At 31.0% G+C, this 14,218-nt stretch overlaps 1 protein-coding gene across 4 annotated transcripts in view; it reads left to right on the top strand.

Moving 5' to 3' along the window:
- Window positions 1-558: 558 nt before the first annotated feature.
- The window catches only part of LOC132913118 (kinase D-interacting substrate of 220 kDa), a 43,198-nt gene continuing 29,538 nt past the window's right edge, over window positions 559-14,218 (top strand). Inside the window, exons 1-2 of one of the 4 annotated variants that reach the window (XM_060971100.1) lie at window positions 8,677-8,767; window positions 13,458-13,736. In XM_060971100.1, the coding sequence (XP_060827083.1) occupies window positions 13,593-13,736 (144 nt within the window). In that variant the 5' untranslated portion in view covers window positions 8,677-8,767; window positions 13,458-13,592. Of the gene's footprint in view, window positions 630-2,554; window positions 2,718-8,676; window positions 8,768-13,259; window positions 13,737-14,218 lie in introns of those variants that run through there. The other 3 variants (XM_060971104.1, XM_060971101.1, XM_060971099.1) reach the window with 3 other exon arrangements.

Here is a 14,218-nt window from a genome sequence, read left to right as displayed (position 1 = left end):
AGAATCCTCTTGATAAAAATGCTTTTCATTACTCCCGTACAGTTCGAGATCGCTTTGAAGAAATCGAAACGTGTTAGAAAGCAACAAAAAACAAATCATTCTTTCTTATTTGTTTGATGTACGTTTACAACAACGTGTACTTTGTATATTTTCTTGGAATTTAAGTGTACTTCGTCTTTTGGATCGTTCTCGACTTAATCGCCAATTTTCGTAACATTAAAACATTTCAAAAGTTTTAGCTCAATTTATTTTCAACTAAAATTTCATTAATACGTATAATTTGTCTTTAAGCTTCATGCAAAAGTTATTTTTAAAAATCATTTAACTAAAAGTTTTTCTTTGTTAAAACGAGAGTAAGATTGGAATATAAAGATTCGAAGACAGGATTATCTCTTTCTTTTTTTATATTACTGTTTTATATGGTACAGCAATTTTTATGTTTATGTATTGGTACGTAGAACGAATATGAATTTTTCTTGTGGAATTAATTCTTTGATTTCAAGTTCAATTTTTATCGATATGTTTAAAATGATCGATCTTTTATACGATTGCTCCTAGGTTGAGCAACTACGATTTTATCATACATGACAACAACGGATATCCGGGAGAATCAATCTTTTGTTTAATTGGTAAGTCTGATCAGTAAACTAAGATCATTGCTTGATTATTGATACCATTAGTACTAATAAGCGTAGCGTAATTACTATAGTAACATACCTAGCGTAACGTTTCATGTTATTATTGTAGTCTTAATTCAATGTTTCATGTTATTATATTCTGTTGTATAGTCTTCTATGCACAATTGCTTCACTACGCGAAGTTATTAATGATTACAGATATTTATATAATTTCGTATTTTTATAAGTGTAACAAAATAAAATTTAATATTCTATTTTGCATATTATATAGATTTTAGCATTTTATATATATTCGTGTGTATTTTTGCATTTTTTAATTCCTCATAAATGCGTGAAACTCATAGTTATGATGCTGTATAGTACAATCAGTATAGGATGCTTTCAAGTTGTTTTTATTTGCATTTTTATTAACGATGTGCAGTTCTTTAGGAACGCTAAATTTTCCGAAAAAGAAGTAATTAAATAAAATGTTGTTTAGTCTCGGAATGTAAATTTTTTTAATTGAAGATAAATTCCAAGCGTTTTATGAACGTTACAGAAGTCGTAATAACATGAAAAAGGTTACTGATAGCTAATCATTTAAGCTAGTAGACAGAGATTTGATAAGGTTGTAATTCCTTGGCAGTTTTATTTCTTAAACAATATTAACAATGTATAGGAACTTAAACTCACTTATACATATTACATTTCAACATTCCTTGTATAATTTTAAAAAATGTACGGTGATCGATATTCACAAGGAACAGAAATATCATATCATTCACACTTAATCCATATAGATCAATTATATCCGTATTATTATATGGGATCACTGTTTCATACGTTCTTAGTTGATCTATTTACTTTCATTATAGAAGACTCCATCAGATTCCATCGCTTTTTATTACATTACTGTACTATGAATCATATATTTATACTAACACGTATAAACCATACATTAATATTTATTAATTAACCCTGCTGTTCTCGTTTTTTCTTCGCGTTTGTATTTTTTCTTCGTGTAATAAAAATTTGAAATTTTATTTATAAAACGCAAGAAATACACAAAAGCTAGTAAAATTATACTGAATACTAAAATCAAATATTAAAAAATTATCTATATTTTAATAATATAATAGATTATAAATTAATAATAATAATAATAGAAACCGTAGGATTAAATCATATACAGGGTGTTCCAGAGTTCAACAACCAAATTTCATCAATACATATATTCTATGACTGTAATGAAACAAAAAATATTATATAAATATGGGCTTTTTAAAGCTTTATTAACAGGAGAAGAAGTACGATCTTACATCCTTTATCTTTTAGACGAAAGCAATTTTAAAATTTAATATATTGTACATATTATTAAAATTGGGATTTTAAAGTTGAATATGTACTGATCCAACCTCTTTGTAGTTTTAGAAATATTGTTCAATATAATATTAAAATATTGCTCGTTTTAATAATTTGGTTTTCATAAACATTTGCCAACTTATGAACTATGTATTTTCAAGAAGTATACATTTTTAGACCTAACAGGTTTTTACATTCAATTATGTTATATTAAAATATATATTATTCTTTAATCATAAAATTAAAAATCAAAAGATCGCGTTCTTCTCCTGTAGCTTTCATATACATATATATTTATAAAATCAAATATGCACTTCAAATTCCATTTGAAAAACATGAACCCCACGGGTTAATCATCAAAAACATAGTGAAGAGGGAGTACAATGGGCATTGTGTTGTATATTCACGGAAGAACAAAATCGTTGTCGCGAAATCGAAGTCTTATTGGAAACGTCTATTTATTTTCCAATAGGGAGATTAGGTTTCCTCTTGGCAGTTGTGGATCGAATTAGCTCGCTTTCTCATGTAAACATAACTGAATGTAATCCTTCTGTGTCGAAAAAAACACTTTCATTACGCGAAAGAGTGTGGCGTAGTCGTGAATATTATCTGGTGTCAACAAGTCTGTCGTTGGTGTTAAATGTTTTTTAATTTAAACTTAACGCGTCATTCAACAATATGAACGCATGGCTGCCAGATCCACGAATGTGGTTGACATTCGAGTCGGATTCAAGCTGGGTAAATAATAATTTTCGTAGCTAGTTTTAAACGCCTGAAGTAATATTATGCGCATGCGCAGTCGACGTTATTGCGTGACAATGTAACCGAAATAACTAATTTTTCATTAGCATTATATTACATTATATATTAATTAGAATTTTTTGAACACCTGTAAAATACGACGTACATATTGTTTGGAGCAAAATTCTACAGCATTTTAATAATGGCATAATAGGGAGATAGTGTACTATCTCAACAAAATGTGTTTATGCGTAAAATGATGACGGAAGTCGTTTAATTGGAAGGAGACGTATCTAGGTTAGTTTGTATATATAATTTACATTTTTTAAATCGACCTAATGCTTTGAATTTTCAGTGAAATATTAAACGGTACATAATAAATGAATTTAATTTTATTTCTACAATTACACACCATAAACCGATAAATAGACAACCATAAACCATTTTCGACATTGATATTGGTTAATCAGTAACCAACAAATATTCTGACCGTCAATAATGATTATTTGTAACAAAAAACACTTTCAGATCTTTTACAATGATTGTTCCTGAACCATTTAAACTAATTGTAAGATACTTATAATTCCGATACTATCACTCTTTTAATTTAGATTATAATTGTTATTATCTCTGAATCAAATATACTTCAGTGAACTATTGGATTTAATTGAATAATTACTGTATATTGTCTGAGATGTAGTGGCTTGCGAAGATATTCGAACACATATATTATACACTTGCACTTATATGCAATATATGAAATTTCTCAAAACTTCATTAACACTATAGTGAGACACTAATATCGTGACCATAATAGTTTCTGAAACCAATCGGAAAATATATATAGCAGATATAAGACATTTAGGTACACTTAGTGAAAAATTAGCATAAATATTAATCTTAAACAGACAGTTAGTGTTACAGACTCGCAGTAAATATTGTGGCTTATTACTGTAATGAATATGTAATTGATCGCTCAAATGTTTGGCGAAATACGCTTCCAATGAATATCTTGCAATTTTTATATGTATTTTCAGATTCGTTTCCAATTTTATCAATTTAATGACGATGGTCGTATCTCGTTACAGTGTTAATGAGATTTCAAAATGATTTGTATAGTGTATACATAAAAAGATCCTAAGATTGTCGAATACTTTCGTAAGTCACTATAAATCATGTTACTGAACAATTTATACTAACATTGTCGTAGTTGTGTTTCATTGACGCAGATTAATGCCTCGACGTGTCTCGTAGGGAAATAATTCGGGATACATATATCATGGGACGATCTTCAGAATTTTGTGTACTCAGTCGATTCACAGAATCGCGAAAAATACAAGAGTGCAGCGAGGACTTGGCACGAATTTGCCACGGAACGCCGTAGTACGTGCGACGTACAGTCTTGTTTCATCTGCTGTTATCTGAAAATCCTCTCTGTCCTACTTATTTATATTTATGTATTTGAAACGGTGATCAGGCGAAAGATACGAAGCATCGCTAACGTGACCGAGTTTCACCTCGAATTTTCAGAGATTCGTTGTAATCTTGTTACGTTCTTTCCGTCTCGCCGTTAATTTCCTTTACCTTCCTGAAAAATCGCCGAGAGATCCTATATTCGATAAACAACCAACGAGAAAAAAGTTTATCAATAATAGGTAGTTCTTAAAGAGGATGATGTAGGATTTTCTAGGGATTCTTTAGGGAGGAAATGATAGATGCAATCTTTTAAAAGAAGGGTTTCTAGATACAAATTCTGATATTTTCTTACTTAGAATATTCTGGATAGTCGAAGTAGAAGAAAAATGCGTTTCTATTTGAAAGGATTGCATCTACATTTTTTGAATGCACCATAATATGATTTGAATTTGTGAAAACACAGATTTTTTTAATTCGTTCGACTTCCTCTATCTTTAATTAGAAAAGAGATATTTGTTGCAGTTATACGAACCACTCTGTATAATAATTTCTGGAATATTTTACTTATTTTACTTATTTTAGCGAACACTATATGCTGATACATTTAAAGCTAATTTGCATAGTTTGTAAATGGATATGAATCTCTTATAATCCATGAATGAAATCCAGAGTACTTAGTGTAGAATGACGAATGCGAAAAACGTGAAGTATTGAATGTACAGAATATTGAAAAGAGAAATTCTGAGAATACTAAATATTTTTTCGACTTCTCTTTGTTGAAAATATTAAATATTTTTTTCATGGATTGATGATAGGGGATGAAACAAAGTAAAAAAGTTATAATTACATCTTGGCAAATAAATAATTTATAAATATGTTTGCATTGAAAAGAAAATGTTTGTTTAGATCCACGATACTGATTTACCGTTCGGATGGTTATAGACACTGATTTATGAAAATGTGTCAGTGACGTGGTGTATTACGAACAAAGAAGACTCGCGAGAATGACTCGTTGAAGTTGAAACCCATTGTTAATGGAACAGAAAATTCTGAAAGCATTTTTTGGGTCGATCAAGCAAATATGTAAAAGTTTGCAGATAGTTCCTCGATAAGATGAAACCTTGTTCTCAAGTGTGTATCTGTCCATATTCTTTTCTTCCTCTTCATTGATAAAGCACGAACTTGAGAAGAATGTAGCAGCCTACAATTTCGAGAAGTTTCCTCACTAGTAATTTTTCAAGTATTGTTTTGTTTTCTATATGTATATCTTTCTTCTCCATAATACATAATACGTTCATACTATGAATGAAAAATTAAACATCATCCGGGTTTGTATTCTGAGAATCTCTGAAAAATTTAAAATTATCTGAACGTACTAAGAAAATTTGTTTATTTATTTATACAAGTTTCTAAGCATTTTCCTTTTTTATTTAACATCAATATTTTACAATTCAAATTTGATTAAATCCAAAGTCCAGAACTGAAATTAATTAATTCTGTTACAGAGGTCCTTAATTAACATCGAAAACGTTGGTCGTTGTTAGGACATGGCAACGAAAATAATTTAATATTGTCGGCTCTCTGTTTTAGGAAGCTAATAACGCTTTATTCTACGTATTTCTCTTTTTCCGTTACTCTTCTCACTTTCCATTAGTGTTGAGGAGTAAATAGGGCGAGTCTATTGAGTCGCCCACTCTTATTGGATCGTCCTATCAAATCTTCCTTGAACAATTGCTTTCGTATTACCAACAACGCCTATAGATTTGTCCTTGCAGAAGACAAGTGACGGTACAATAGGAAACAGAAAAATCTAATACATACTTCATGGTATATGAATATCAGAAGAGCACATCAAACAGTATATTAGAATAGGATAAGGTCGATTTATTTAGGTCAGGAGGATACTTGAGTCAATTTGAGTTAAACTAAGTCTTGTAATTCGACAAATTCGGTTATGAATAGACTTTTAAGCGATCTACATTTGAAAACAGATTACATATTTAACTCGTTATTAGCGGTGTGGTAAATAGCGAAATATATTGTATACATTAATAGCTCTATGGCTATATATAGAATATAATTTGTACGTAACAAAAGGGAAATTTAACTAACGTTAATATTCGCTGTTACATAATGATTATCATAATTGTGTAGCATGTGTACATAACTATATTTCTGCAAGTGACTTTATCGTTCATTTTACTAGTTTTTACATAATACTTCCTTGTTGATGGAAATAAGATAAATTCAAGATTTAATTTGATGTTGGAGCTTAACTGATTTAAATAACTCTACCTCATTATATTATTGAAAGTCTCGAAAATCTACTTCACCGGCACCTGCACAGTATATTCAAAGCCACGAAATCTTGGAATTTTCTTTGGAGAGCATCCAGCTCGAAATGACATTGACTTCTACACCATACGTTGCGCAAAATCTGTTATATAATCATAAATAAATGAAGAGGTGATTTCACATAGGGATATGCATCATAAATGTGAAGTAAATTTTTGTATAAAGGTCAAGGTTGAAATTACATTGTAATTTAGTCAATCAGTTCAGAAACTCAAGAATTGTGGGATAAAAAAAACTTTTCAGATAAAACAAAACATTCTATAATGTCTGATAATTATCAAAAACAGTTATAAGGTTATTTTATTTAATTTTAATTTCTTTTTAATTAAATTTAATTGAAGTAATTAGCACATCTACCCATTGAAAAGTTTCTAGAAGTTTATACAGATCACAGAAGATTAGAATATTTTTACTGAAAAAAATATGGTTATAGACTTCGTTGGACGTGCTCAAGCATTCTATAGTAATGGAATTTTCGCTGTGAGTGTTCCTAGGCCAAGAGAAAGGATTTTTCCTATAACCCATTACATAACAAGCAGTGAAATAATGTGTAAAGTTACGTAAACGTACCATTATTGAAAAATGCAGATAACGTACCTATGTGCTGCTTCGTCAAAGTACAAAGTTTACGAAGTTCATAAAAGATATATATATATATCATACGGTCACATATACTTCAATGTCCTTAAACTTTATAAAATAACAGAATCTAGCTGAAAGAAGAAATAAGTCTTTCAAAAGCCAAGTTTCTATCGACTTTAGCTTTTGTTAATTGCTCAATTTCACGATTAATCTTCAATTCTTAAAAGAACAAATGATTTATTCCCGTAAGATTGTTTATCGCAAAAGATGCTATAAATATAATGCCATAGCAAATTTCAGAGAAAATTAAAAAGAATATTACTCGTAATATTATCAGTTTCCTTTATTTTCATTTTTGGAGTTAACGTGGTTTCTGAGAAACCCAAATAGCGATGAATTCCCTATCGTAGCCACAATATTAAGAAACAGAATCTAACAGCATATATTAATTAAAAAGAACTGTAGGTGAGATGTTATATTAATACAACTTCAGCCCTTAATGGATCACTGCAATAATCCACAAGAAAAAGGGGGGAATAGAAATCAATTTTTACGTAGTTTTCTTATTTACGATATTCTAATTAAATCATTTTCCAGAAATAGGAAAGTATACATATACATTGGATTGTTATTGCTTCTCTGACCGGTAGAGACCTTAAGAATCTATTAAAGAGCAGACAACGATGACATTAGCCGCAGTTGAGTTAGCTGATTCAACAAAGTTACCGTTAACAACTGTGGTCAAACGCAGGGACGAAGACTCTTCCAATTTTAGACGAGCGTATAAATTGCGATATCCATCCCGTCGTCCCACTCTTTGTGTTTCCTCGAGCACAGCTGGCGCACGATAGTAAGAGGATGATCCATCCACGTGGATCGCCCACATGAGTCAGGTATCGTGGCCCGTGGTTAATTGTTCCCGCGTCTCAGTACGCGAAGGATGTTAGCGCGATCGAGTTCTGCGTTAGTACTGTCTCTTCTCTGCCCCTCGCAACCTACTTTTTCCACAGTTTCTCTATCATTACGTTTCCTCGTGGATTTTTTTTTCGCTTCAGTTCGATATTTCCAAAAGTGAACAAATTGTCGTGAAACTTTTATTATTTAGTCGGTTGTAAAGTAATCGGAGGTGATATTGTAAAGTGGAAGTCATTTAATTTATTATGAAAGTAGTTTAAATAATATTTTCTTCACTTTGATGCGGGTGTTTTAAACGTGCTCGATATTTTCCAAAGCAAATGTGCGTGTAATTTGGCAATTTAGTTAACTGTAAAGTGGGATCATTTAGATTATAATACAAGAAATTTGAATTATGTATTGTTCATTTTAATACGGTTGTTTTAATCACGTTGGATATTTGTAAAAGTGAACGAGCTTTTTGCGTAACTTCGTTTATTTGTATTTCTTTTAATAGTGATTTAAATCATGTGTTCTTCATTTGAAGGTGTTTGATATCTCCAAAAGTGAATGAGCTGATCATAAAAGTGCTTGAAATTATATCGATGTGTGTTTGGATTTTGATTATCCTTTATATACGTCGCAATGGTGCTTTTGCGTAATTCCTTATCACATGAATCTAGTTTTATTGTATATTATCGATCTATCTATCGAATTTTCCTGTGATTACATGAAAGTGGTTTTATTTCTTGCGTCATAAGTTCGGATTTATGCATTATTTTAGCAAAGTTGTTTGATAAGTATGTTACACTTGTTATCGAGGCATAGTAAAAGCGTGTGTTTCAGTGATTATTCGCTAATTGGGAAAGATTAGTCAGTTGTTCGAGCAGCTGATAGCTTCGACGTAATCATTTATTTATCTGGAAATCCTTTGCTTTTTCGCTGAATCCTTTCATTTGTATTAGAGTAAATTAGTTCCGTATTACCATTGCTACTTTTTTATTTAACTTAGCCATTAAGCATGTGCCCTTGTTATCTTTATTTCGTATCTCTAGTTTTGGGTATCTTAAAAATATTGACTTGTCACAAATAGACCGCTGATATTTATGCAAATACATATCTTCATGAACATGCTTGAAAAGATAAATACTATATATAAAATTGTGTTACCTATTAAATATTAGATAAAACTCTATACTTTGTATATTTTATATATTTTTTCATTTTATGCGCGTTCTGTGTTCTTTTGCACCTTTACATTTCCCACAAATGTCCAAAAATCCCCACTTTCCACTCGTATGTTTTTCCCATATATTTACCTAATTAGTATAATAGATTTTGATCATGTTCCTATTATTCCCAAGCAACTTTTAAGTAAGCAGTGCTCGATAGCCGATCGCTCGGTTCACTATGACGACTTTTCGCCTTGTGGATGCTAATAAATCGCGATCCAACGACGAATAATTCAGTGTGCGTTCGACTGTCGTCACAGTTCACTTGAAGCGAAGGTGCTCCGAAGGTTTTTGAAAATCGGCCGTGTAAAATTTTTTATCGATGGTCTCTCATTACGGAGTGAATTATTTCACTGAATGGAATATCGCCCTTTACGGAACGTTTGAACGATCGTGGACTACGTTTTCGAAAAGTTTGCAAAATCGAAATAAACGTCGCACGAAAGTTATTGAAGAACGTTGAACAATAATTGTATCATGGATGGTGCGGTTGCTGGAAAATCAATCGGTGGAAAATTATCATTGAAAAGAGAAAACGTTTTTAAGACTCTTTTAAACGTTTCGAGTTTTGGCATTAAGGTGACGAAAATGCTACGCGTGTTTATTTATAGCGAACATCGATTCATCGTTTGTGGTGTTTGAGTTTGCAAGTGGACAGACGTTGCATTGGTGGAAAATGAATGATCCATTGATATTCGCATTCGGATCAAAAAGGATCGATCGAAATATACGCGTGGTCACGTCCTATGTACATACGTTTTGAAAGCTTCGATAATCGTTGTATTCATAGCGAAGCTCTTTTATCTACGAAGATTGTCAGAGCATTCGAACGAATTTTTATTCTATAATTCACGAGAGAAACTAATTTAACAGACGGTGCGGAAGAAACGCGTATTTTAATTCGATCGGCTTTAATGCGGGAAATAATTTTGTAAAGTGTTTTCTTATTCTCTGTTCGTTATTTATTCGCCCGCAAGGAAAATTTGTATTACGTTATTTAAAAAAGATTGATAACACAAGTGAAAGTTTACGAGTTTTTGGATATAATACTGCTTCGAAACTCAATGAAGCAAAATTGATTTAAAAATCTTCGAACGGGCGAGTTTAAGTATATTCAAGTAAAGGATTAACCAGATAAAGGAACATTTTCCTCTGAAAGCAAAATTTTTCTGAAAGGTTTCGCGAGCCTTTCGTATACAGTGGCTAGAAAATATTTGCACATACCCTCATTTTCCAATGAAATGATTTTTTTTATAAGATTCTATACATTTAATTTTCACTACTAAGTTTCAGTACTAAATTTTTGTAATTATATGAAAGTATACTCCTAAACTATTAATTTATCGATTAATAATCAATTAGTATCCAAACGCTATAATATATATAATGCTGAGCAAATACTCTTTGTAGCCATTGTATAAATATTGAAGCGTAATCGACAATTCTTATCATAGCGAGACATAATAAATCAAAGAATATCTCAATACATCATTCATTTTTCAACCACCGAGTAAACCTCGATTGTCCGTTTGGGAAGGAAGTTTTACAGTGCCCCTAGCCAATGTTATCGAGCCTAATTATTCAAAATGGAAGAATACTAAGTACAGCTAATTGTCCTTCAGACTCGCTATATAGAAGATTATAAAAGTTGCTATTAACATGTTTTCGAAGAGCGTAGAGCGTTTGTTACCTTGACTCGAATCGCAATTCAGTTCTCGAAACGACCGATGATTCACAGATACAGTTAATAGGAAACGATAGCGAACATGTTTTTCCACGGTGGTTTTTAAACCGTGCAGTTAACGAAGATAATCGACACTTTTGCATTTACAGAAATAGAGAACACGCGGATGAACTACGATCGATAGACGAAGATAAAGTTTCTGTTTATTATGTTTAATATTTTATTGGGAACATTTAGATTATTTTCTTCTAGAAAAATATCTATCAATTTTACATTGTTAATACGAGTGTACAAGTCAATTTTTGTTTAGTATTTTATCATTTAGTTTAGTATTATTTTAAATGCAACTGAAAGGTATTTATTAAGGTTAAAGAGGATAATTATTTTTCAGTTTTGTTTGGCTGAGGTATGTTCGTAATGATTAAATAAAACAAATAACGTAAGAAATTATTACTATGAACGAGTATTATGAAATATTTGAGGCAAATAATATGTACGTAACTGTGCTATCTTTATACCTTTTGAAATTATATTTGTATTATTAAATAGGAAGTAAATATATGTATATACATACTTACCTATACATACGTACGTGCTAGCATCTCTTAAGCGATAAATATAGAAAAAATTATCGAGGAAGATATAGTTATGTAAACAAGTAGATGAAAATCATAAAAAGTCAATAAAGAAATAAGTTCGCTTCATTCAGGAGAAAATTAATTTTACAATTATCGAGGAAAGTCACGTAACCATCTAGAAAAGTATAAATCATAAAAAAAATAAGGATTAATGAAAGAACAAATCTATCATGATTTTCCAAGCGTACGTAAAGAAATTTTCACTCGATAAACGTAAATAAAATAAATTGAAACAGATTACAAGAACAGGCTTCACGTTGAGCCAATAGTGTTACGTTCCCTTATATCTTTCTTTATATCTCTGTTTTATCAAACACTCGAAAGAAGAGTATGATCGCGAGATAATTGGAAAATTATCCGATAACGGTAGATTATATTATCGATGAAATCGAGGCTCGCGTATCGCTTGCATTCTCTTTTCTCTCTGTAAGAAGATATTTCAGTGAAAGTGCAGGACTTGGTCGCGTACCCGATCAGCTGACCCATTGATTTCCTCTAGAGCGTTCCACGGTTTATTATTACGCTATTCGGTATCGCAGTCTCCTCTTTTGATAAGTGCGCGTGGTAAAAGATGTTAAAGATAGAAGTGACTTTCTAAATCTTGCTGTTAATTCGTATATGTATTACTAAGATAAAAACAAAAATACCTGAGATTATTTGGTACGATTTGATGATCAACGACAATTTTATTTGATGTTCTATTCTTAGAAGTCTTTTATTGACAATTCCTATAGGGGGAGAACAAAATTTTGCAAATATAATTGTGCGAAATTGAAGTTAAATTAACTCCATTGAGGATAGTTGATTGGTTTCTGAGAAATTAATTAAAGATAGAAGAAAAGCTGTGTATCTTTCCTGTTATTTATAAATTTGATTTACCGACCAAGGGGTAATTATATGTTCGATGAGGTATTGAAAATAAAGGAGAATGATATCTGATAACTTTATATCGTTGTATTTATGTACAGAAATGTTTATCTTTATGATTACACTCTGTAGAGAAATTCCTTAGAAATATTCTTAAATGTGGAACACGTTTCTTGACTTGAATTACGAATTCGAGTTAATAACTTAATTGAAAAATTTTGTATATATAATCACGTTAAAAATATAATAAACTAGTTCTAGCAAATGTAAGTACGATATAACGATACATTGAAGGGCAAGAAATCTGTGAAAAGATGAATTATTACGTCGAAAACATCAGCAATTCTTCCTGGATTAATAAATTGAAAAAGTACTTTGGATTCGAATTTCTCATCCAAATGTTGGTTCGACATTTCGCATATATTCGTCAAAATATCCACCGCATGTGAAATTATTACGTAATGAACAGGAAAGAGAAAGAAAGCTAGTCATTCTATTTAATAAAACTGCTTGTCCGTGAAGCGTATTATCCAACAACGAAACACTTCTGCCATTCTTAGTCCATTAACTGGATCGTTTCTCAAGCAGAAACTCGCTTCCTTCAAAGAGTTAGATAATTTAAAGATGATTGCCTATATTTGTGATATCGATTTAATTGCAAAAATTAAAAACGATAAATTTCATGCGAAGTTTAAAAAAAGGAAAATTTTCATAACAATTTATATGGAAAATCGCATGCTCTAGAAATAGTTTCACTCTAATAATTTCTATTGCAGTAGAACCTCGTTTATTGGAACGAAATTTTAATTACTGTCCGATTAAATAAATTACAGCTAATTGATTCCATTTAATTTCACCTTGAATTTCGGTTGTATGAACTCGTTTTGTTCCTTGATAGATTCAAATAAACTGAGTTCTGCTGTATAATAATCTCTAGTATGGTAACGATAATTTTCTATAAAAATTATGGATTAGCACGTAGCAATATCTTTCCCAATTAACAAGTTAAATAAAAGTTATCGGAAGCTATTGACAGTAACAATGTCTCTTTTATCGTCTAGAATATAAGCTTTGAACAATTATTTGATAGCACGAGAAACTTCTGTGATTAAAAATTCGCGAGTGATACCAAGGAATCTATTCAATGAACGATCAGTTAACAACAAGGACTCGTATCGATAAGTTCGGATAAAGGAAAGTGAAAATGTCACACCTTCGATTGAAAAGTCGAAAAAGTTCGAATGAATCACCGCCGAATAAGAGCTCGAAGCTGGTCTCATCCCATGGAGAGTATCGAAGGCTTCAGTTCACTTTACTGAAGGGTCATTTGGAACATCGTTTCCACGAGGTAATGAAACTCCAGAGAAAAGGACTTCAAAGATATTTATGAGATACGTTAGAATAAATTATTGACTGCGGAGTGTCTTTAGTATTTTACAGGAAGAGATTTATTATTTATTTTATAAAATCGATGTAATAAAGAAGACTCGATGGATTTTTTTGTTTCCTCGATTTTCTCCGTGGTTTTGAACAGAAAAATTTACGAGAAAAGTTTTCTACAACTATTACGGATTTTCTATGAAACACTGGTGATACTGTAATTTGGATTCATTTAAGATAAAGTCGTTTATAGAGAGAAAAATTCCTCGTTTTGTAATTTCCAAAGAAATTCGAAAAATATCTATAGAAAATAATATATAGAATGATAGATTTGAGAATTAGTCAAATAGAAGTCCGTAAAGAATTTTGATCCAAGAATTAATTTCAAGATGTTTCAATATCTGTATGCAGTCATTCTTCTTTTTCTGAGAAACTTCTATTTGTTCGGAA

The sequence above is a fragment of the Bombus pascuorum genome, chromosome 13, assembly GCF_905332965.1.
Source record: "Bombus pascuorum chromosome 13, iyBomPasc1.1, whole genome shotgun sequence".
NCBI lineage: Eukaryota > Metazoa > Arthropoda > Insecta > Hymenoptera > Apidae > Bombus > Bombus pascuorum.
The sequence above is the reverse complement of the archived record's forward strand: the minus strand, read 5'-3'. Positions and strand labels throughout refer to the sequence as shown.